The sequence below is a fragment of the Pseudophryne corroboree genome, chromosome 12, assembly GCF_028390025.1.
Source record: "Pseudophryne corroboree isolate aPseCor3 chromosome 12, aPseCor3.hap2, whole genome shotgun sequence".
Lineage (NCBI taxonomy): Eukaryota > Metazoa > Chordata > Amphibia > Anura > Myobatrachidae > Pseudophryne > Pseudophryne corroboree.
Genome location: NC_086455.1, coordinates 102,715,672 through 102,740,100, shown reverse-complemented (window position 1 = coordinate 102,740,100; position 24,429 = coordinate 102,715,672). Strand labels below are relative to the sequence as shown.

The following is a 24,429-nucleotide window of genomic DNA, read 5'->3' as shown; positions in this document are numbered from 1 at the left end:
GGGGCATCTGATGTTGTGACCCCAGAAGGGGTATCTGATGTTCAGATTCCAGAAGTGGCATCCGGGCATGCAGCTAAAAGAAGTGTGTCTGATCTATTAACCCCAGGAGGGGTCTTTGGAGTTTCAGCCTCAAGAGAAGTATCCAGGGCCAAGATACCAGGAGGAATTCTTAAAGCCACAGATACAGACATGACTTTTGTTTGTCAACTTCTGAGAGAGCTACCAGCTCTGTACAGCTCCAAGATGGATCATCTGAACATCCAGATTCTGTTTATAAAGAGTCAAGTATCAATGGACCTAACCCGGTTCCAGCCGTCAGTCCAGAGACTCCATTGGTTGCAGCCAGCCCGAGTAGCTCTGTTTCCAATGATGAGCTACCTCCTTCGGTTCCAGCCGATTCCAGCCTCTTCGGATCTAATCCGGTCCTAGCCGTCAATCCAAAGACTCCTCTGGTTCCAGCTGGTTCAAGCTTTTCCGGACCAAATCCGGTCCCATCCGTCTGTCCGGATCAGCCTCCTTCGGTTCCAGCTGATTCCAGCATCTTCGGATCTAATCCGGTCCTATCTGTCAATCCAAAGACTCCTCCGGTTCCAGCCGGTTCAAGCTCTTCCGGACCCAATCCGGTCCCATCCATCTGTCCGGATCAGCCTCCTTCGGTTCAAGTCCATTCAAGTAGTCCTGGACAAATCCCGGTTCCATCCGTCTGTCCAAAGTCGCCTTCAGTTCCTACCGATACCAGTTCCTCCGAACCCGATCCGGTTCTCACTAGTGTTTCAAGTAATGAATTCCTGTTAATATGTCCAGAGTTCACAGTTCTTGCAGATATTGCAGTTGCCTCAACTCAGATGGAGGCTCTAAACATCTCACCCCAAGATGAAGCTTCTAGTGTTCAGTCAACTTCAGCTGGGAACTTCTGTCAGTCAGTTCTGGAGATGACGTCCTCTCTCTACCCTAGAGCATCTCAAGTTGATTCTACTTCTACTTCTGTATGTTTATTCCAGTCTTCTACTCTCAAGTGTCCTACATTGTCTTCTGAGACTTCAATTGACATTCAGCTTTCCAAGTGTCCACTTGATACTCAAGCTCCAATTTACTTTGATGGTGATTATGCTCAGTTCGTGCATTAGCAAGCCAATACCAAGCTTTTACTGAGTCGGGATCTTCAATGAGTATTACTCCAGTCAATGCAATCAGATATGTTCTACTGTTCTTCAAAGGTAAAGCACTGGATTGGGCAAATCCTCTCATTGAATCTAAAGATCCGCTACTGAATGATCTTCCCGCTTTCCTCAAAGCAGTAAAACCAGGAGTTTGCTCCAAAGTTAGTCCATTTGAAGCCATCTGGGCATTCTGCCCAATTTGTCAACAGTCTGCCTACTGCTAAGTCCTCTCCAGCATCTCTGTCTGTGCAAGATCAGGCTTCATTAGACCAAGCTATCAAAGATTTCCAAGCCGCGAAGAAAGGTAACATTGCAAAGTTAAAACAGGCATCTCGGACTTTGGATTTTAAAGTTGCATATACTTCCGTGTCTCCATCTTACAGCAACACGTATGAGAGTATTGACTCCTCGGGTTCAGCATCTACTCAGTCTTCTGATCAGTCTTCCAGTTCTCAGTTCTTCAGTCCACCTCTTTCCAAGCATAATCAGGCTTTGTTGAATCAATGCACCACAGATTTTAAGAATTACAGGAATTGGAGAACTTCAAAACCAGTTCAAAGTTTACCATCTGATGATGTAAGAGTTGGCTACGCTTCCGTTAACTCCATTCCTGGTGTCTCACATAGTTTCAAACTTACTGGACCACAGGTTGACTCAGATATTGTTGTTCCTAAACAAAAGTCTCCCATGACCACACTAGATCTGACTCTGAAAGTGAGTTTGTTGATGATGACTCAAGTTACGTTATGGGAGGTTCTATCCTTCCCAGCTATGTCTTCTCCCAGGAAGTAAATTCGGTCTCAAATGACCATGAATGGTCTATTTGTTCTGATGACAAAAGTCTTTCTTCTGAAGATGAAAGTTGGGAAGACTTTTGAGGACCTCTGCTTTTGTGTATTCCTAAATTCTTCTTCAAGGATCCTCCAAGTTCCAGCGTGGGTGTTCGGTGCCCACCCATAAAAGGGGGGGTACTGTCAGGAATCTGCATTTTGCATCACGTCACTTACCAGTGCTCTGATGTACTGGCCTCCGGAGGTCACATCCTCAGCCTGGCAGCGTATTCTATGATTGGCTGCAATACCCAGAGACTCTCTCCAGTGTGTACCCCGCTAGCCATACAGCATGTACCCCGATGTATTCCCACCATCTCCAGAGTATGGGCGCCGCCATTACATCTGCAGTCAGCTGACTTGGTGCTATCCCCTCCTGAGCATTGGGCGCTCACATGACTTGATTCTCCAATCCCTGCTGACTAGGGGGTGTATACTCAGAGTTCCTGCTCAGTATCATTGCCTTGAACAACGCATCACATTCTGTGAACAAGTGTCTCCTGGCTTCAGTCTTCAGAGATTCCCTTGTGTATCAGTCCTGTGGAACTACAGGTCCCAGCAGTTTCCAATCTCCAGTTCCAATCTCCAGTCTTCATTCTCCTGTTTTCAGCGATCTCCTATTTCTGGCATCACCAAGGGATTTGCTGGTTCCAGTATTCCTGTGGAACTACAGGTCCCAGCAGTTTCCAGTCTTCAGTCTTTCAGCTTGCTACGAACTCCAGCCACAGTCAGCCACTAAACAACTTGCAGTAAGAGACTTTCTCCAGGTGTTTCTGCATTACTCAGCCTGTGCACCTAATTACTAGCAATCAGAAATTTGCATTGCATTTAGCACTTAATATTACAACTTGCTGTGTTAGAGTCGTCTCCTGCTTGGGCCTTGCTGGCTTTATGAACGTGCGCTTCTACAGAGACTGTGTGCTTTTTTTTTTTTTTTTTAATTCTTTATTTTGTATGGTCAGGTAAGGTAGAACAGTACAAATAGTAGTAGTAAACGGGCAAACAGAGCCCAAAAGCATTACAATGATGACCATAGTAATTTTAAAGAGTAATATAGAGCAAAAACCAGAATGAAATCAGTATCGAATGAATATAGTGGAGGGAAGGGGGGCGGGGGGCGGGGGGCGGGGGGGGGAGAAGAAGAATGGTGGTAGGGGGGGGAGGAGGGAAACCACGATACAATCTTACAACAACAAGTATATATCGCATTATGGTATGTAGGGTACGGGGGGGGGGGGGGGGGGGAGAAGCATAGGAGCGTAAAGAGGTCAGGCAAAGGATGGAGAGTGAGAGCTAGTAGAAGGGGTGGACATCAGTCGTCGCCCACGGGCCCGCGGGAAAACTTAACAATGCAAAGAGGGAAGAGACGACCTACCTTCTGCAAGGAGCCCAAACCTGGTCAAAAGTATATCCTAGGTCATGGAGGTAGTAGGTGATCTTCTCCATTGCTGCAATGTGCCAGATTTTGGCTTTGAGGGCAGCGAGAGGAGGGGGAGAGGGTTTTTTCCAATTAAGAGCTATCAGCGATTTTGCCGCTATTAAGATGTGTGTCGCTAGTTTTTTTTTTAATTTATCAAGGGCTGGGGGGGGATAACAAAGTAAAAAGACCCAAGGGTCTTTCAGCAGAGGGGTCTCGAGGAGGGAGTTGAAGAGAGCATGAACTAAGTCCCAAAAGGGGGTTATTATCGGACAGGTCCACCATATGTGGAGCATAGTACCTTTACAGCCACAACCTCTCCAGCAATTAGGAGAAGTAGATGGGTAGATCTTATTGAGTCTGTCAGGAGTGTAATACCAGCGATAATAAACCTTGTATGAGGTTTCTGTAATATTGGTTGCAATTGAGCTCCTCGCAATCCCCAGTCTCATGTCGTCCCACTCCTCGGCTGTTGGGGGAGGTCCAAGATCTCGTTCCCAGGCAGTTTCATGGGGTCTGGAAGGGGGAAGGGTGGTGTCTAATAGGAGGGCATAGAGCTGGGAGATTAATCCTTTGGAAAGGGGGGAGTTTTTACATAACGTTTCAAAGGGGGTAAGGGGACGAAGTATCGTGAGCGGGGGCAGAGATCATAAAAAGTGGCGAATTTGTAGGAATTCAAAAGGGTTAAAAGTTTGTGAGGGGTTCTTCTGCTGGAGATCAGACAGGGATAGCCATTGGCCCCGATTGGCAAAATCAGCTGGGAATTGAATCCCCAGTTGAGTCCATGTACGGAATCTCGGAATCGAGGATCCCGGAGGAAATAGAGGGTTCTGCCAAATAGGGGTCAGGGGGGAGAGGAGGGTAGTAAAATTCAGCTTTACAGGACAACCGTCCCAGATTTTAAGATTAAATTTGATGGTAGGAAGTAATTTGGATGTAAGGGGTCGGGATGTGGAAGTTAGGTCCCATATGGGGGTCAGATCCGGGAGGGAGATGTAAGCCGATTCAATATCAAGCCAGGAAACTGATCCAGGGGGAGCATAGGAGGCTATAATATGGGAGAGATGAGAGGCGAGATAGTAGAGTTTAATTTCAGGAAGACCCCTGCCACCGGCAGAGACTGGTCTTTTCAAGGTGTTTGCAGCAATACGCGGGGGCCTGTGGTTCCAAATAAAATGGATAAGGGCTTTCTGAATATTGCGAAGGAAGGAGGCAGGGACGGCCACAGGAAGAGTCTGAAAGAGATAAAGCCATTTGGGGACTATATTCATTTTGACGGCGATAATCCTGCCCAGCCATGAGATAATAAGACTATTCCAAGATGAGAGGTCAGACTGCATCTTGGAAAACAGAGGTAGGAAATTTTCACGGAAGAGAGAGTCATAATGGGAAGTGAGATATATCCCCAGATATTTGATCCTTTTGGTTTGCCATTTGAAGGTAAAATTTGTCGAGGGAGTCGGCTTCTCGGGGGGGAACATGGAGCAGCATGGCCTCCGACTTGGAGTAATTAATCTTATAGCCCGACACCACACCATAAGATCGGAGGACCGAGAATAAGTTCGGGAGGGATATTGCAGGTTGCGTCAGGGAGAGGAGAATGTCATCCGCGAAAAGAGAGATTTTGGAGTCGGTATGGCCCACTTGAACGCCATGTATATCAGGATGGGATCTAATTTGGGAGGCAAGCGGTTCAATTAAAAGGGCAAAAATCAACGAGATAGGGGACATCCTTGTCGTGTGCCGTTAGAGATATGGACCGGGGCAGATGGGACGCCATTAATCAATACTGTCGCGGAGGGGGTCGAGTATAGTGCCAGGAGGCCAGTGAGGAAGTCACCAGACAGGCCATAGGCTGCGAGAGCAGATTTGAGGAAACTCCAGGAGATCCTGTCAAAAGCTTTTTCAGCATCTAAAGAGAGGACAATAGTAGGGGATCCCCTGGAGTTTGAGATATGAATAAGATCGACAGCACGTCTGGTATTGTCCCTCGCTTGGCGACCTGGAATAAACCCCACTTGATCATAGTGGATCAGGGATGTGAGATACGGGTTCAAACGGTTTGCCAGAATCTTAGCAAATATCTTCAGATCTAGGTTCAGGAGGGAAATAGGACGGTAGCTAGCACAGTGAAGTGGATCTTTACCTTCCTTAGGGATCACCACAATTCTGGCTTCTAGCATCTCAGAGGGAAAAGGGTCTCCATGGAGTACCTGATTAAAAAGGGACTGGAGGTGGGGGACGAGGAGGGTAGAGAACTTTTTGTAGTACAAGGCTGTAAAGCCATCTGGACCAGGAGATTTGCCCGTTTTTTGAATCGTTATAGTCTGAGCAATTTCCTCCGCAGAGATCTCAGCGTTCAAATGTTCCAAAGCGTCGTGGGATATTTTGGGGAGCTTAGCTTCGGAAAGGAAGCCAGAGATCAAGTCGGCGTGGGTCGGAGAGGAGGGAAGGAGAGGGGAGGTTATAAAGGTCAGTATAGTAGGCTTGAAAAGCCGCTCTAATGGCAACAGGGTCATGAGTCAGATGGTTGTGGGGGTCTCTAATCGATATGATATTGTTTCGTGCCCTAGTAGATCGCAGTCGTGAAGCCAGGATCCTGTCTGCCTTGTCCCCCTTCTCATAGAACGTTTGGCGAAGCCATTTAAGATGTGTAGCCACTTGCCTAGAAAGAAGGAGGTCAAGTTCCGCCTTGACTGTACGAAGTTCAGATAAAATAGTCGGGTCAGGAGACGCTTTATGCTGGGATTCTAGGTCATGGAGTTTAAGGGAAAGTGCGTTAATCTGGGTGAGGGATTGTTTTTTATTCTTGGAAGCCATGCTGATCAGATGCCCCCGCAAAACCGCCTTATGGGCCAACCAAAGAGTAGATCTAGAAACATCTGGGGAGTCGTTGAGGGCAAAATAATCGGAGAGCTGGTCGCGAAGATGGGACAGGGCCTCAGGGTTGTGGAGTAGAGAATCGTTAAGGCGCCAAGTCATTGGACGAGGGCGAGAGAGTAAGCCTGAAATATCACAGGAGATAGGAGCATGATCAGACCAAATAAGTGGGTGGATATGGGCAGATTGAAGATTCAGAGCAAATTCATGACTGAGCAGGATCATATCGATGCGGGAGTATGAATTGTGGGGTGAAGAATAAAACGTATAGTCTCGAGCAGACGGCTCCTTCATCCTCCAGGAATCGTAGAGGAGTTGGGACTTCATGAGACGGAGGAGAGACCTAGAGTTGAAGGAGTCCGAGGAGGGGGTTGAGGGTACAGAGGCCGAGCGGTCCAGTGTGGAATTTAGAACAGAGTTAAAATCCCCCGCGAGAATGAGTTCTCCTTGTCGAAATCGGGATATGAGAGTGTCTAGTTTGGAGAAAAATTGGTCTTGACATTGATTTGGGGCATATATGTTAACCAACGTACATAGCTTATTATTTAGTTTCCCCACCAATATAAGAAAGCGGCCCTCTTTATCAGTATGAGACTCAGACGGTGTGCTTTTTATTTGCTCTTCATTATATACCGGAGTTTTGTTTGCTTCATCTGATTTCAACATTATTATTACTGTTTATAGCAATCCTCAACTTCATTGTTATTTCTCATTTGTTACCAGTGACTTTTGAATATTAATTTCATTGGATTAAGTTATTACTCAATATTCCTGTCATCAGTTGTACCAGTTTACTATTCATACATCATTTCTGTTGTTGCTGACTTCCAAGTCTATCATCATTTGTTTTTCAATCATCAGTTACCAGTTTATTCAGTTGCTGTGTTATCCCTGTGTGATAATAAATATCAAGCGCACATGCGCAGACTTTTCTTCAGTCTCCCCATTTCCTGTATCACACCTACACTGACCCACTAGTGCCCCCTCCGGGTACAGACAAAACTACAGACCTAAAAATGGTAAAGTGACTACTCCCACTTTGGCGCTAATCCAATGCTACACTTTTTGCAGGAACTTCTATTTTCTCAATAAAATGTAATGTACCGGCTTGATGTGAATAAAATATAAATTTAATACTACACAATGATTAAAAGTGAGACAAAAACAGAACCCAACATGGGAAACAGAGTCCTACCAATACAAGAATAAGGAGAAATACCTGGGCGCTGACAAACAAAATATTCTGGGATATTAATTAAAACTGATCAAGGGCTGCTGCTTCACTTAAGAGGTCACTGCCAACCCCAAAAAAGCAAGAAATCCACAACTCCAAGAAATGAAGCGCTGTCCAGATCAGTACATTTTTAAAACATACAACATTTATTACACATTATATACAAACATTAATCACACGGCCGGTGTGATTAATGTTTGTATGTAATGTGTAATAAATGTTGTATGTTTTAAAAATGTACTGATCTGGACAGCGCTTCATTTCTTGGAGTTGTAGAGTCCTACCAAGATGATAATCGGAGCCGCAGGTGTTATGAATGCAAGGTATTTCCCGGGAACAATACCCTGCATGTGGCTCCATCAGGCGTGTTCCCCAGTGGTCCCTTTCACAGTCAAGGATGTCCAGAAGCACAGGAAAGTACTGGAAAGCAGGTTCCGACGCGTTTCGGGACATCAAAGTCCCTTTTTCAAGGCTGTACCATTTTTAGTGCATTTTTACTGTTTGGAGTTTGCAGGGAACTTCCAGACTACCCCCAGGCTTGCACAAATCCTTACAGCGCAACCATCCACCTCTATTATTTCTTTTTTGTTTTAAAACTACAGACCTGACACATACACATGGATAGATTTGACAAACGATGTGGGCATTTCCGATCGATGGGAACGACCAATCATTCAAATCGGTCCACGTGTATGAGCAATGACAATGCCGAAACTCGCACCCGTGGGTCGCTAGTGACAGTCTCCGATTTTTTTGTACATTCAAAAAGATCTGAGGAGGCTGTCGCTAGCGATGCCGTGCTGCGGAATGGTCCCCGCTGCTGTTCGTCGCTGTCTGTATTGGCAAGTGTGTATGCACTTGCCGATGCCACCCCCCCCCCCCCCCCCCGCCGGGCATGATGGTGTCGTATAGTGACACATCGTGCCGTGTGTACCGACCTTAAGACCTCCTATAAATATTTGATCAATAAAAAAGCACCACATACTGACTTGCCTGCAGAAGTTATTACTACTATGCATTAAGAGACTCATATACTGGAGCTCTGGTTTCAGTTGCAGCTCTGAGCCTTAGGATGGCATGTATTCCTTACATAGCAATTGCTTTATGACTTCTTGCTTATTTACTTCACCACATTATTCCTCTACTTCTGAGTTACAATAAATGCATTAAAGGGGCTGATACTGTATGCTCAACGGGTGTAAGTTACACCTAAAAGCACATGCATAATGAGTGCATTTTCGCACATATACTGAGTTCCAGTTGTGACTAACGTGCAGTCCTTTCTGCATGGGTAGAAAACATGCCAACTTTATGGCAGGAAAATGCCCACCATGTCTCATACTGCTTCTCTTGCGTATAACAAATTAATTTCTACTATGGTATCATACAGTATCATTTTACACGCTAAGCTCCCCTGACATACAAGAGAAGTAGCCCCCTGTTTTACGTACATGAGGAAAACAGAAAAATTAAATGTTCCTGTGAAATGAAGGGAGCTCCAATCAGTGTGAGTTGGGCATTCACCAGCGGCCAGTCACAAGTCATTCACTAGATGATCACTGTCATCTGGTATTTGAACCAACCCCTGAGCACCCGCAAATGATCCATCTGTTCCAGGCGTGTTATCGTATTTTTTTTTAGCTCTGCAGGTGAGTGTATTACATGACCTTAACGTACAAAACCTATGCCAGAATGCTTCCACCATGATCTGACATTTGCTTGTGAGCATCTGTAAAAGCTGAGCATTTGTTGCATGTCTACATATACATCAGCACACAGTTTTGAGCATACACAAACTGAATTTGCGCAATCTGCACTACAACTGTCATAGTACGGACTCTACATGAGCACCAAAGAACAAACAATACCTCATCTTCAGTGTGTTCAAAAATATACTAAAGATAAGGATGTTTTTTTTTATTTGCCACATTAAAGGTCTTGTACAAATATATTTAGCATATCTTGGTATTTTTAAACTTTTACATGTTATGTTATGGAGCCTAGTACACATTTAATGCAGAATAGAAATTGAATATGTCTCCCCTAACTTTGGAGTAATAATCATTTTGCAGAACTCTTCCATAATCTATACTGACCACAGCTGTATTCCATAAAATATACAATAAATACTGACCTTGTCTGATTTTTTCTTTTCCAGATCGTCCTATTGTCAAAGAATCTCCGCACTTTGGACCAATTCTTCCCCCAGCTAAACCTTTCCCAGATTATCCTGATTTTAGACCTCCATATTACCCTCCTCAACCTGATTTACCTCCAATACCAGTTGTGCCTTTAGATCCTTTAAATTATATGGCTGATGTAAACCCCTTTGCTTATGGTAGAGAAGATTATTTCAACTAAACCCACAATATATTCTGGATTTCTTCTTAAAGATTTTGTTATATTGTTGACCAAACCAAAGAACAATATAAAAAGATATGTACTGTCAAAATAGGTCTTTGTAAATTGACAATAAATGTAATGACAGTGTCCTTTGACATTTTCTGTTTGTGTTCCTTGTTTACTTAAAAACAGAATTTTGCTGCTCTGCATGTGTACATTACACACTATCTACTATGAAACATCTGTTGCAAATTGAATTAAACCAGGGCTTATTGAAAGAACAGCATAAGTTTCTCATGAAGTAAAATACTATTCATCCTGCTATGAACTGTACAATCCAGCAAAGTTAGTTAAAATCAGGGGCCTACTCTGCAGATTAGACAAACTGAATTTGCGCAATCTGCACTACAACTGTCATAGTACGGACTAACTAGACATTTTAGTGCTGTGTGCAATAAACAGCATCAGCTCTCCCCCGCCCACCATATATAAAACAAAGCCAGTGCGCGCCGTAGGCGCACACCAAAATATAGGAGTGTGGCTTCATGGGGAAGGGGCGTGACCACAAAATAATAAGAATTTACTTACCGATAATTCTATTTCTCGGAGTCCGTAGTGGATGCTGGGGTTCCTGAAAGGACCATGGGGAATAGCGGCTCCGCAGGAGACAGGGCACAAAAGTAAAGCTTTCCGATCAGGTGGTGTGCACTGGCTCCTCCCCCTATGACCCTCCTCCAAGCCAGTTAGGTACTGTGCCCGGACGAGCGTACACAATAAGGGAGGAATTTTGAATCCCGGGTAAGACTCATACCAGCCACACCAATCACACCGTACAACTTGTGATCTAAACCCAGTTAACAGTATGATAACAGCGGAGCCTCTGAAAAGATGGCTCACAACAATAATAACCCGATTTTTGTAACTATGTACAAGTATTGCAGATAATCCGCACTTGGGATGGGCGCCCAGCATCCACTACGGACTCCGAGAAATAGAATTATCGGTAAGTAAATTCTTATTTTCTCTATCGTCCTAGTGGATGCTGGGGTTCCTGAAAGGACCATGGGGATTATACCAAAGCTCCCAAACGGGCGGGAGAGTGCGGATGACTCTGCAGCACCGAATGAGAGAACTCCAGGTCCTCCTTAGCCAGAGTATCAAATTTGTAGAATTTAGCAAACGTGTTTGCCCCTGACCAAGTAGCTGCTCGGCAAAGTTGTAAAGCCGAGACCCCTCGGGCAGCCGCCCAAGATGAGCCCACCTTCCTTGTGGAATGGGCATTTACATATTTTGGCTGTGGCAGGCCTGCCACAGAATGTGCAAGCTGAATTGTATTACACATCCAACTAGCAATAGTCTGCTTAGAAGCAAGAGCACCCAGTTTGTTGGGTGCATACAGGATAACAGCAAGTCAGTTTTCCTGACTCCAGCCGTCCTGGAACATATTTTCAGGGCCCTGACAACATCTAGCAACTTGGAGTCCTCCAAGTCCCTAGTAGGTGCAAGGCACCACAATAAGCTGGTTCAGGTGAAACACTGACACCACCTTAGGGAGAGAACTGGGGACGAGTCCGCAGCTCTGCCCTGTCCGAATGGACAAACAGATATGGGCTTTTTTGAGAAAAAACCACCAATTTGACACTCGCCTGGTCCAGGCCAGGGCCAAGAGCATGGTCACTTTTCATGTGAGATGCTTCAAATCCACAGATTTGACTGGTTTTAAACCAATGTGATTTGAGGAATCCCAGAACTACGTTGAGATCCCACAGTGCCACTGGAGGCACAAAAGGGGGTTGTATATGCAATACTCCCTTGACAAACTTCTGGACTTCAGGAACTGAAGCCAATTCTTTCTGGAAGAAAATCGACAGGGCCGAAATTTGAACCTTAATGGACCCCAATTTGAGGCCCATAGACACTCCTGTTTGCAGGAAATGCAGGAAACGACCGAGTTGAAATTTCTTTGTGGGGCCTTCCTGGCCTCACACCACGCAACATATTTTCGCCACATGTGGTGATAATGTTGTGCGGTCACCTCCTTTCTGGCTTTGACCAGGGTAGGAATGACCTCTTCCGGAATGCCTTTTTCCTTTAGGATCCGGCTTTCCACCGCCATGCCGACAAACGCAGCTGCGGTAAGTCTTGGAACAGACATGGTACTTGCTGAAGCAAGTCCCTTCTTAGCGGCAGAGGCCATAAGACCTCTGTAAGCATCTCTTGAAGTTCCGGGTACCAAGTCCTTCTTGGCCAATCCGGAGCCATGAGTATAGTTCTTACTCCTCTACGTCTTATAATTCTCAGCACCTTAGGTATGAGAAGCAGAGGAGGGAACACATACACCGACTGGTACACCCACGGTGTTACCAGAACGTCCACAGCTATTGCCTGAGGGTCTCTTGACCTGGCGCAATACCTGTCCCGTTTTTTGTTCAGACGGGACGCCATCATGTCCACCTTTGGTATTTCCCAACGGTTTACAATCATGTGGAAAAAACTTCCCGATGAAGTTTCCACTCTCCCGGGTGGAGGTCGTGCCTGCTGAGGAAGTCTGCTTCCCAGTTTCCATTTCCGGGATGAAACACTGCTGACAGTGCTATCACATGATTTTCCGCCCAGCGAAAAGTCCTTGCAGTTTTTGCCATTGCCCTCCTGCTTCTTGTGTCGCCCTGTCTGTTTACGTGGGCGACTGCCGTGATGTTTTTCCCACTGGATCAATACCGGCTGACCTTGAAGCAGAGGTCTTGCTAAGCTTAGAGCATTATAAATTTACCCTTAGCTCCAGTATATTTATGTGGAGAAAAGTCTCCAGACTTGATCACACTCCCTGGAAATTTTTTCCTTGTGTGACTGCTCCCCAGCCTCTCGGGCTGGGCTCCGTGGTCACCAGCATCCAATCCTGAATGCCGAATCTGCGGCCCTCTAGAAGATGAGCACTCTATAACCACCACAGGAGAGACACCCTTGTCCTTGGATATAGGGTTATCCGCTGATGCATCTGAAGATGCGATCCGGACCATTTGTCCAGCAGATCCCACTGAAAAGTTCTTGCGTGAAATCTGCCGAATGGAATTGCTTCGTAGGAAGCCACCATTTTTACCAGGACCCTTGTGCAATGATGCACTGTTTTTAGGAGGTTCCTGACTAGCTCGGATAACTCCCTGGCTTTCTCTTCCGGGAGAAACACCTTTTTCTGGACTGTGTCCAGAATCATCCCTAGGCACAGCAGACGTGTCGTCGGGATCAGCTGCGATTTTGGAATATTTAGAATCCACCCGTGCTGTTGTAGCAGTATCCGAGATAGTGCTACTCCGACCTCCAACTGTTCTCTGGACTATGCCCTTATCAGGAGATCGTCCAAGTAAGGGATAATGAAGACGCCTTTTCTTCGAAGAAGAATCATCATTTCGGCCATTACCTTGGTAAAGACCCGGGGTGCCGTGGACAATCCAAACGGCAGCGTCTGAAACTGATAGTGACAGTTCTGCACCACGAACCTGAGGTACCCTTAGTGAGAAGGGCAAATTTGGGACATAGAGGTAAGCATCCCTGATGTCCCGGGACACTATATAGTCCCCTTCTTCCTGGTTCGTTATCACTGCTCTGAGTGACTCCATCTTGATTTGAACCTTTGTAAGTGTTCAAAAAAATTTTTTTAGAATAAGTCTCACCTAGCCTTCTGGCTTCAGTACCACAATATAGTGTGGAATAATACCCCTTTTCTTGTAGTAGGAGGGGTAATTTAATTATCACCTGCTGGGAATACAGCTTGTGAATTTTTTCCCATACTGCCTCCTTGTCGGAGGGAGACCTTGGTAAAGCAGACTTCAGGAGCCTGCGAAGGGGAAACGTCTCGACATTCCAATCTGTACCCCTGGGATACTACTTGTAGGATCCAGGGGTCCTGTACGGTCTCAGCGCCATGCTGAGAACTTGTCAGAAGCGGTGGAACGCTTCTGTTCCTGGGAATGGGCTGCCTGCTGCAGTCTTCTTCCCTTTCCTCTATCCCTGGGCAGATATGATCTTATAGGGACGAAAAGACTGAGGCTGAAAAGACGGTGTCTTTTTCTGCAGAGATGTGACTTAGGGTAAAAAACGGTGGATTTTCCAGCAGTTGCCGTGGCCACCAGGTCCGATGGACCGACCCCAAATAACTCCTCTTCCTTTATACGGCAATACACCTTTGTGCCGTTTGGAATCTGCATCACCTGACCACTGTCGTGTCCATAACATCTTCTGGCAGTTATGGACATCGCATTTACTCATGATGCCAGAGTGCAAATATCCCTCTGTGCATCTCGCATATATAGAAATGCATCCTTTAAATGCTCTATAGTCAATAAAATACTGTCCCTGTCAAGGGTATCAATATTTTTAGTCAGGGAATCCGACCAAGCCACCCCAGCTCTGCACATCCAGGCTGAGGCGATCGCTGGTCGCAGTATAACACCAGTATGTGTGTATATACATTTTATGATATTTTCCAGCCTCCTGTCAGCTGGTCCTTGAGGACGGCCCTATCTATAGACGGTACCGCCACTTGTTTTGATAAGCGTGTGAGCGCCTTATCCACCCTAAGGGGTGTTTCCCAACGCGCCCTAACTTCTGGCGGGAAAGGGTATACCGCCCATAATTTTCTATCGGGGGGAACCCACGCATCATCACACACTTTATTTAATTTATCTGATTCAGGAAAAACTATGGTAGTTTTTTCACATCCCACATAATACCCTCTTTTGTGGTACTTGTAGTATCAGAAATATGTAACACCTCCTTCATTGCCTTTAACGTGTGGCCCTAATAAGGAATACGTTTGTTTATTCACCGTCGACACTGGATTCAGTGTCCCTGTCTGTGTCTGTGTCGACCGACTAAAGTAAACGGGCGTTTTAAAACCCCTGACGGTGTTTTTGAGACGTCTGGACCGGTACTAATTGTTTGTCGGCCGTCTCATGTCGTCAACCGACCTTGCAGCGTGTTGACATTATCACGTAATTCCCTAAATAAGCCATCCATTCCGGTGTCGACTCCCTAGAGAGTGACATCACCATTACAGGCAATTGCTCAGCCTCCTCACCAACATCGTCCTCCTACATGTCGACACACACGTACCGACACACAGCACACACACAGGGAATGCTCTGATAGAGGACAGGACCCACTAGCCCTTTGGAGAGACAGAGGGAGAGTTTGCCAGCACACACCAAAAACGCTATAATTATATAGGGACAACCTTATATAAGTGTTTTCCCTTATAGCATCTTTTTTATATATTTCTAGCGCCAAATTAGTGCCCCCCCTCTCTGTTTTAACCCTGTTTCTGTAGTGCAGTGCAGGGGAGAGCCTGGGAGCCTTCCCTCCAGCCTTTCTGTGAGGGAAAATGGCGCTGTGTGCGGAGGAGATAGGCCCCGCCCCTTTTTCGGCGGCCTCGTCTCCCGCTCTTAACGGATTCTGGCAGGGGTTAAATATCTCCATATAGCCTCCGGAGGCTATATGTGAGGTATTTTTAGCCAAAATAGGTATTCATTTGCCTCCCAGGGCGCCCCCCTCCCAGCGCCCTGCACCCTCAGTGACTGCCGTGCGAAGTGTGCTGAGAGGAAAATGGCGCACAGCTGCAGTGCTGTGCGCTACCTTTAGAAGACTGAGGAGTCTTCTGCCGCCGATTCTGGACCTCTTCTTACTTCAGCATCTGCAAGGGGGCCGGCGGCAAGGCTCCGGTGACCATCCAGGCTGTACCTGTGATCGTCCCTCTGGAGCTGATGTCCAGTAGCCAAGAAGCCAATCCATCCTGCACGCAGGTGAGTTCACTTCTTCTCCCCTAAGTCCCTCGTTGCAGTGATCCTGTTGCCAGCAGGACTCACTGTAAAATAAAAAACCTAAGCTAAACTTTTCTAAGCAGCTCTTTAGGAGAGCCACCTAGATTGCACCCTTCTCGGCCGGGCACAAAAATCTAACTGGCTTGGAGGAGGGTCATAGGGGGAGGAGCCAGTGCACACCACCTGATCGGAAAGCTTTACTTTTGTGCCCTGTCTCCTGCGGAGCCGCTATTCCCCATGGTCCTTTCAGGAACCCCAGCATCCACTAGGACGATAGAGAAAATACCAATTCACAATACACCACAAAGTAGTGCCACTTGTACGCATTGCACCAGGTAGAGCCCCTTAGGCACTTTACATTAGGTAGAGCCCCTTAGATACACTGCGTCAGGTAGAGCCCCTTAGAACTGCTAATGCCCCATACTGCATCAGCCTCCCTTTCATATAGTAACATGGGCCCTCATTCCGAGTTGTTCGCTCGGTAAAAATCTTCGCATCGCAGCGATTTTCCGCTTAATGCGCATGCGCAATGTTCGCACTGCGACTGCGCCAAGTAAATTTGCTATGCACTTAGTAATTTTACTCACGGCTTTTTCATCGTTCTGGCGATCGTAATGTGATTGACAGGAAATGGGTGTTACTGGGCGGAAACAGGCCGTTTTATGGGCGTGTGGGAAAAAACGCTACAGTTTCCGGAAAAAACGCAGGAGTGGCCGGAGAAACGGAGGAGTGTCTGGGCGAACGCTGGGTGTGTTTGTGACGTCAAACCAGGAACGACAAGCACTGAACTGATCGCAGATGCCGAGTAAGTCTGGAGCTACTCAGAAACTGCTACGAGGTGTGTAATCGCAATATTGCGAATACATCGTTCGCAATTTTAAGATGCTTAGATTCACTCCCAGTAGGCGGCGGCTTAGCATGAGCAAATCTGCTAAAATCCGCTTGCGAGCGAACAACTCGGAATGACCTCCATAGTAACTAAGGTTGAAAAAAGACAATTGTCCATCGAGTTCGACCTATTTGTGGTCTCCTATGCAGTCTTATTATAGGACTAGTTATTTTTATGTTAGGACTAGTTATATAAACTATAATGAGTGTCTATGCACCATAACCCTGAATATCTTTATCCAGTAGGAATTTATCTAACCCATTCTTAAAGGTGTTGACTGAGTCCGCAGTTACTACTATCTCAGGCAGGGAATTCCAAACACGTATTGTCCTTACTGTGAAAAAACCTTTTCGCCTCAATGTGCGGAAACTCCTCTCCTCTAACCTAAGCGAGTGACCACGTGTTCTCTGTGCTGATCTTATAGAAAACAGGACCCTCCCAAGCTCTGTGTATTGACCCCTTATATATTTATAGATGTTGATCATGTCCCCTCTTAGTCTCCTCTTTTCCAATGTAAACATACCTAGCCTTACAAGCTTTTCCTCATATTCCAGCGTCTCATGCCCTTGATTAGTTTGGTCGCCCGCCTCTGAACCTTTTTTAGCTCCAGGATATCCTTTTTGTAATATGGTGCCCAAAATTGCACACAGTATTCAAGATGAGGCCTCACTAGTGATTTATATAATGGGAGTATAATACTCTCGTCCCTTGCATCAATTCCCTGTTTTATGCATGCTAATATCTTATTAGCCTTCTTTGCCACACTCCTACTTTGGGTACCGCTGCTTAATTTGTTATCTATGTGAACCCCTAAGTCTTTTTCCAGTATAGAATCCCATAATATTACCCCATTTAGTATGTAGGTGTTATTTTTGGTTTTGCCCCCACAGTGCATTACCTTACACTTGTCTGTGTTGAATCTCATTCTCCATTTTGTTGCCCATGCTTCCAGGCATGTTATGGGCCTACCTTGAATGGTTGTTGTTTGTCATCTCAATGGGTTTCCAGGTCATGCAGTGTGGTGGACGGGCACACTGCAGAGGTATGCAGGTGCTTCCCACTCCGTCCCCTGGTATGATGCTGTGGCTGGTGCTTCCATCTTTTGGTGTCTGTAGGGAGGTGGGTATACCAGCACTCCCCACCAGTCTCCATTGGTGAGATACAGAGTGGAAGTGCAGGTTTTGCATGTTCGCGCTTTTCACTCCTCTATAAACTGCCGACAGAGCTCTTTTAGATGCGATGGGTTGTAGATGTCCCTGCAACCTGTGTACGATGGGTTCATAAATCAACATACCATGGATCTTGTATACTGTCGGGACTAGAGAGTGGGACAGCAGCGGGCAGTGCACCTCAGCATCTATTTGACTCCTTTTGCTGTGTGCCGGGCATCTTATGTGAGAAGTCAGACGCAGCCATGAATTCACAACATGGTGGAGCAGGCACCTGGCAGCTGTCACACTTAAATCAATGTGCTGACAGTCTGCCACCTGGATGTAAAAATACATGTCATTAAACAGCTCTGTTGACAGCCCCGGCTCCTGGGAGCGACTGGGTCCTAAGCGACCACTTTGGTCACATATCGGTAAATCCGCTATTGGGGCATAGTATATATTTATTATGAGGGCAATGGGCAGTATAGGGAGCGTGCAGACACCGGCTCCCACCATCACACTCTCTCAGTGATCAGTATTCTTATCCTACCTCCCCTTCCCCTACAGTAGACAGCAGCAAGCCGGTACAAACCCTCCATCCACAGAGCAGCCAGTTCCCCCGTCCCCTCCCCCATCAGGACTGCAATGGCTGGCTTCTCCCGCCTACCCCACTTCCCCATCAGAGGAATATCCTGGCCGGCTTCTACCCACTGTCAGAGGACTATAGTGGCCGGCTTCTACACACTGTCAGACGACATCGAGAACCAGCACCAGCTTCTTACCCCTACTTGCTACCTTAATCAGAGTACTATGCGGCCGGCTTCTCCCCCCTCCTTGTTTCCTGTCACTGACTTCTGTGGCTGGCTGCGGATCCCGGTCACTTGGCTACAGGGGAGGAGGAGCCTCGAGGTACACAAGCTGTTTAGGAACTTGATTCAAAGCTGCAGTCAGACAGGCAGTGTTGTCCCCTTATGACTGATCAGAGTCCTCCCTGGACAGCTTGTGCATCCCTCCCCTGCCGGGTGACTGGGATCCACAGCCAGCCACCGTAGTCCACTGACAGAGGAAGCAAGGAGAGGAGCGAAGCCGGCTTTGGTAGTACTCTGATGGCAGGAGCAAGGAGGCGGGGGGAGGTCATTCTCCATTGTCCTCTGACAGGGGGGGGGGGGGGTGAGAAGCCGGTCGCGGTAGTACCCTGATGGCAGGAGCAAGGTGGGGGAGAAGTCAGTCTGCATTGTCCTCTGACGGGGAGAGAAGCCGGCTGCAGTAGTACTCTGATGGCAGGAGCAAGGAGGGGGAGTAGTCCGTCTCCATTGTCCTCTAACTGGGGGGGGGGGGGGGGGGGGAGAAGCCGACCGCGATAGTACTTTGATGGAGGGACTAGCAGTGCATGCCAATGTATGTCACGTGTGTGCCAGCGGATGCGCCCAGAGTGCAGATGCACTGTGCGCAACGCACCGCTGGCACACACATAGGCCCTCATTCCGAGTTGTTAGCTCGTTATTTTTCATCGCATCGCAGTGATTTTCCGCAAACTGCGCATGCGCAATGTTCGCACTGCGGCTGCGTCAAGTAAATTTGCTAAGACGTTTGGTATTTTACTCACGGCATTACGAGGTTTATTCTTCGTTCTGGTGATCGAAGTGTGATTGACAGGAAGTGGGTGTTTTTGGGCGGAAACTGGCCGTTTTATGGGTGTGTGTGAAAAAACTCTGCCGTTTCCGGGAAAAACGCGGGAGTGGCTGGAGAAATGGGGGAGTGTCTGGGCGAACGCTGGGTGTGTTTGGGACGTCAAACCAGGAACGAAACTGACTGAACTGATCGCAGTGGCAGAGTAAGTGTCGAGCTACTCAGAAACTGCTTAGAAATTTCTATTCGCAATTCTGCTAATCTTTCGTTTGCAATTCTGCAAAGCTAAGATTCACTCCCAGTAGGCGGCGGCTTCGCGTGTGCAATGCTGCTAAAAGCAGCTTGCGAGCGAACAACTCGGAATGAGGGCCATAGTTACAGCCCTGGACACAAGTAATGGATGCATTATGCTGCCAGTACGGAGAGTGATATAGAAATACACTATATAGACAAAAGTGATTGGACACCTCCCCCACACAAGAAAAATGGTGTGCTCCTGCAGCAGACACATGTTCATGAAGGTATAAAATGGGTAAAGGGGCACTGATTAGATCATTTGCTTACCCGAAGGATCTAACTATTTGAAAATGGGATCATTGTAGGCTGCGCAATGTCATGTTTCCAAGGCAACGCTGGACTGTCTTGTATACAGAAAATTTGGTAACTCGGATGGACTGGCCAGCTCAAAGTCTAGATCTTAACCCCATTGAGAACCTCTGGGATGAATTGGAGCGATGGATGCATTCTAGACCAGCTCAACCTACTTCGGTGTTGCAGTTGGTTATGTACTTAAGAAAGTTACCGAAACATACCGACTGCTGTTGTCTAGTAACTTGTGGACAGCTTGCCAAGAAGAGCGTCTGCAGTAATCATCTACAAAGCACTGATGTCAGTAAATCCTCATTGATCTATTTGCTGTGAGTGTCGATATGTATTAGTCTCCTAAGAAAGCTCTCCGAAATATTTAATATTTATTAACAGTTTCTTATATAGAGCAGCATATTCTGTTGCGTTTTACAACTGGAACAACAGTAATAGAATAAAAACAGTAAAAACAGACTGACATAAGGGGTATCCTATTAGCTGTGATAACCCGTTTTTACTTGAAAAACTGGACTTTTACCACGAATTTGCGAAAACCCCTATACAATTAGCAGAGACAACTTTTCCCAAAATAATTTTACAGAGACTCCACTTCACCTACACCTAGGTAAAAACTTGGGTAAAATCCTTAATTTAAGGTAAAAAAAATAGCAGAATTTGGTTTAGAACCCCTGGGTCCCCCCACTCCCCACCCCCCTAATGACTAATTAGGCACTTTGAAGTTTTTAATTATTTTTAATTGACCAATAAATACATGTCAGTTTTGGGGTGAAAACGTGCAAAGTGATGGAATTTGGGGTTTAAGGTATAGGATAGGTTTATTGGGGTGCTTTATGAGTGGTACAAGTGTTTTTAAGCTTGCAGGTGGGAGTAGTCAGTCTGTTTACACTTTTTTTTTTTTAAATCCCATAAAACGACCCAAGTATATATTTATACTAGGGGTGTGCACTGGGCCATTTATCGGGTTTTGGATCTGGATTGGTTTTACCAAAACAACCCTTGCGGTTGTTTTGTATATCTGTATTTATACAAAAAAATCACCAAAACAGCAGAATTTGGGGGTGTTTTTGTTCCTACAGTATTATTAACCTCAACAACATTCATTTCCAGTCTATTTTTGAACACCTCACAATATTGTTTTTAGGTCAAAAGGTTGCAACGAGGTAGCTGGATGAGTAAGCTAAATGACAGAAGTGGGCGGCACAAACACGTGGCACTGCAGTGGCAGACAGGATAGCACTTTTACAGACTATGCCCAAAAAAGGCTCCAAAGAGCACATAATGCAAAGAAAAGAGGTGCAAGATGGAATTGTCCTTGGGCCCTCCCACCCACCCTTATGTTGTATAAACAAGACATGCACACTTTAACAAACCAATCATTTCAGCGACAGGCACTGCCACACATATCATTGGTTTATTTGGGCCCCCACAAAAAAAGAAGCAATTGATCTCTACCTGCACAAACTGGCCCTACAGAAGCAAGATGTCGTCGTCATCATCCTCTGATTCCTCACCCCCATCAGTGTGCACATCCTCATCTTCACAGACTATTAATTTGTCTCCGCTGGAATACACCATCACAGGTCCCTCTGTATTTTTTGGAGGTAATTGCTGGTAAAGGTCTTCCTCGTCTAATTTGTAATTCATTTTGATGAACATCATCTTTTCCACACTTTGGGGAAGTAGCTGACAGGATTCCCAACTGCGCTAAAAACTCTTTCTGAGTACACACTGGAGGGTGGGCAACTTAAATAAAACAAAGCCAGTTTGTGCAAGGGCCTCCAAACTGCCTCTTTTTCCATCCAGTATTGAAATGGACTGTCTGACATGCATATTTGGATGTTATCACTGAAATAATCAGCAACCATTCTTTGAATGGTGACAGCATACATATGCTTCATATGGTATAGCAACAGTGTTGCACAAATGAGTCAGAAATATATTTTTGCTCTGGATCACACACAGAGGATATATCATGTATAGCAGTAGTGTACAGCAGCCGCAGTAGTAGTAGTCACTGAGTGCTACGCCAATAGAAATATATTTTATTATTATTTGCTTTGGTGTATGGCAGCCACAGTACTAGTAGTCAGAGTGATGCATGTTATGGCTGCAATTGATATTATCGCCCCTGTGCGTTTAAGACCTCGTAAACCACAACGTCAAGCTCCATGGTTCGACAACAGTGTTAGTGAGCTCAAGAAAAGGGGGCGTAGACTGGAAAGATGATGGAGGAAGACTAACGAAGAATATCAATCGACAATCACTCGTAAGAAAGCACAGTTCCTGTCAAATGAGATCACAGCAGCAAACAATAGGCCAGCTCAACTATTCCACACAGTGGAGATGCTTTGCAAGCCAGCATGCCTGCAGACTGATAAGACCCTCTCCCAGGAAAGATGCAACGAGTTTGCAAATTTCTTTGCAGATAAAATATCCACCATCCGGGCTGGAATCTCCACACGGCCATCAAAGGCGTGCCAAACTACAAAGCCTGCCAATATAAGCTACATGCCTTCATGGACCAGCTTTGATCCAGTGGATGTAAAGGACACTGCTGAAATTGCTCGGATTTTGCGTCCCACCACTTGTGATCTGGACCCAGCCCCAACCAAGCTTCTAATAGGTTGTATGGATATAATTGGTCCTGACTTTACAAAAATTGTTCAATGCTCTTTGCAGACAGGCATTTTTCCTGAACCCCTAAAGGAAGCAATTGTTAGACCGCTTCTTAAAAAACCTAATTTAGATCCCGACTGCATGACCAACTACAGACCGGTATCAAACCTTCCTTTCCTAGGAAAGGTTATTGAGAAAGTCATTGCAAATCAACTGGAAACCCGCCTGACAACCCATGATATTTATGATCCATTTCAATCAGGATTTAGGAGAAGACATAGCACTGAAACAGCCCTGGTGTGTGTGTTAAATGATCTTCTGATGGCAAAAGACAGAGGTGACTGTTCAATATTAATCCTTCTGGATCTCTCGGCAGCATTTGATACCGTGGACCATGGGCTTTTGATTGAGCGACTGATACATTTCTGTGGTCTGGATGGCACAGTCCTAAACTGGTTCAAATAATTTCTCACAGGCAGGTCACAGAGAGTATCATCTGGATTATACTCATCACCACTAGTGCCATTGCCATGTGGTGTCCCACAAGGTTCTATACTATCCCCCATGCTTTTTGCAGTATACATGCTTCCATTGGGCGAAATAATCAGGCGCCATGGCCTGGTCTACCACTGCAATGCAGATGATACACAACTGTACTTGTCCTTTGCTCCGGGCACTGATAACCCAATAGCAACCCTAAATGGCTGTCTAGCTGAACTACAGGAGTGGATGAGCGCCAGTTGGCTGCGACTAAACCCGGATAAAACAGAGGTCCTTATGATACGACCGCAACATCAAAGGACAAGACTGCAGCATAGCCAACCAACTGGACTTACACTCAGGGATTCAGAATTACAGACCAGTGATCATGTGCGGAATCTTGGCATTGTCCTGGATGGTGGCTTGACACTTAAACATCAGATATCAGCCACAATCAAATCCTCATTCTTTCACCTGAGGAACATAGCCATAATCAAGCACTTAATTCCCTCAGATGATATGCCAAACGTCATACATGCATTTGTATCATCTCGTTTAGACTACTGTAATGCCCTCTACCTTGGTCTACCAGCAAAAGAATTGCAGCGCTTACAGCTGGTGCAAAACATAGCTGCCAGGCTATTAACCAACCAGCCCCGTTCTAGCCACATAACACCCATCCTCTACTCCCTTCACTGGCTGCCTGTACGATGGCGAATCATCTTCAAGATTGGCTTACTGAGTTCCAAAGCATTACATGACCAAGGCCCAATGTACCAGAAAAAAATGCTGACCCCATACTGCCCCACTTGATTACTGCGATCTGTAGATGAAGGACTTTTAGCAGTACCTAGAATCTACCGTAATTCATCTGGGGGTCGAGCTTTTAGTCATGCGGCTCCGACTCTATGGAACTCACTTCCCCGCACAGTGCGAGAGGCCCCAACTATAGAATCCTTCAAAAGTAGACTCAAGACTTTTCTGTTTACTCAAGCATTTCCATAATGTCCCTTTTAGTATCTTCATGCTTCTGTATTTTATGAAAATGTACTTCATTATTTTCTGTACTATATTATGCTATGTATCTGTTAAGCGCCTTGAGTCCTATTGGAGAAAGAGCGCTATATAAATAAAATGATTATTATTATTATTTGTTGCTTTGGATCACACACAGCTATATAGCAGTAGTGTACGGCAGTACTGGTAGACGTCACTGAGTGATGCACCAATAGAAATATATGTTTTGCTCTGGATCACACACAGAGGATATATAGCAGTAGTGTACAGAAGCCACAGTACTAGTAGTCAGAGTGATGCACAAATAGAAATATATTTTTTGCTCTGGATCACACATAGATATATAGCAGTAGTATATGGCAGA

General features: G+C 45.8%; 1 protein-coding gene across 1 annotated transcript in view; it reads left to right on the top strand.

The window, feature by feature from the left end:
• Positions 1 to 10,013, top strand: part of LOC134980363 (uncharacterized) — a 45,464-nt gene extending 35,451 nt beyond the window's left edge. The window contains exon 3 of the mRNA XM_063947160.1: positions 9,680 to 10,013. Within this exon, the coding sequence (XP_063803230.1) occupies positions 9,680 to 9,882 (203 nt within the window). The 3' untranslated portion in view covers positions 9,883 to 10,013. The remainder of the gene's footprint in view (positions 1 to 9,679) is intronic.
• The last annotated feature ends 14,416 nt before the right edge of the window (positions 10,014 to 24,429 follow it).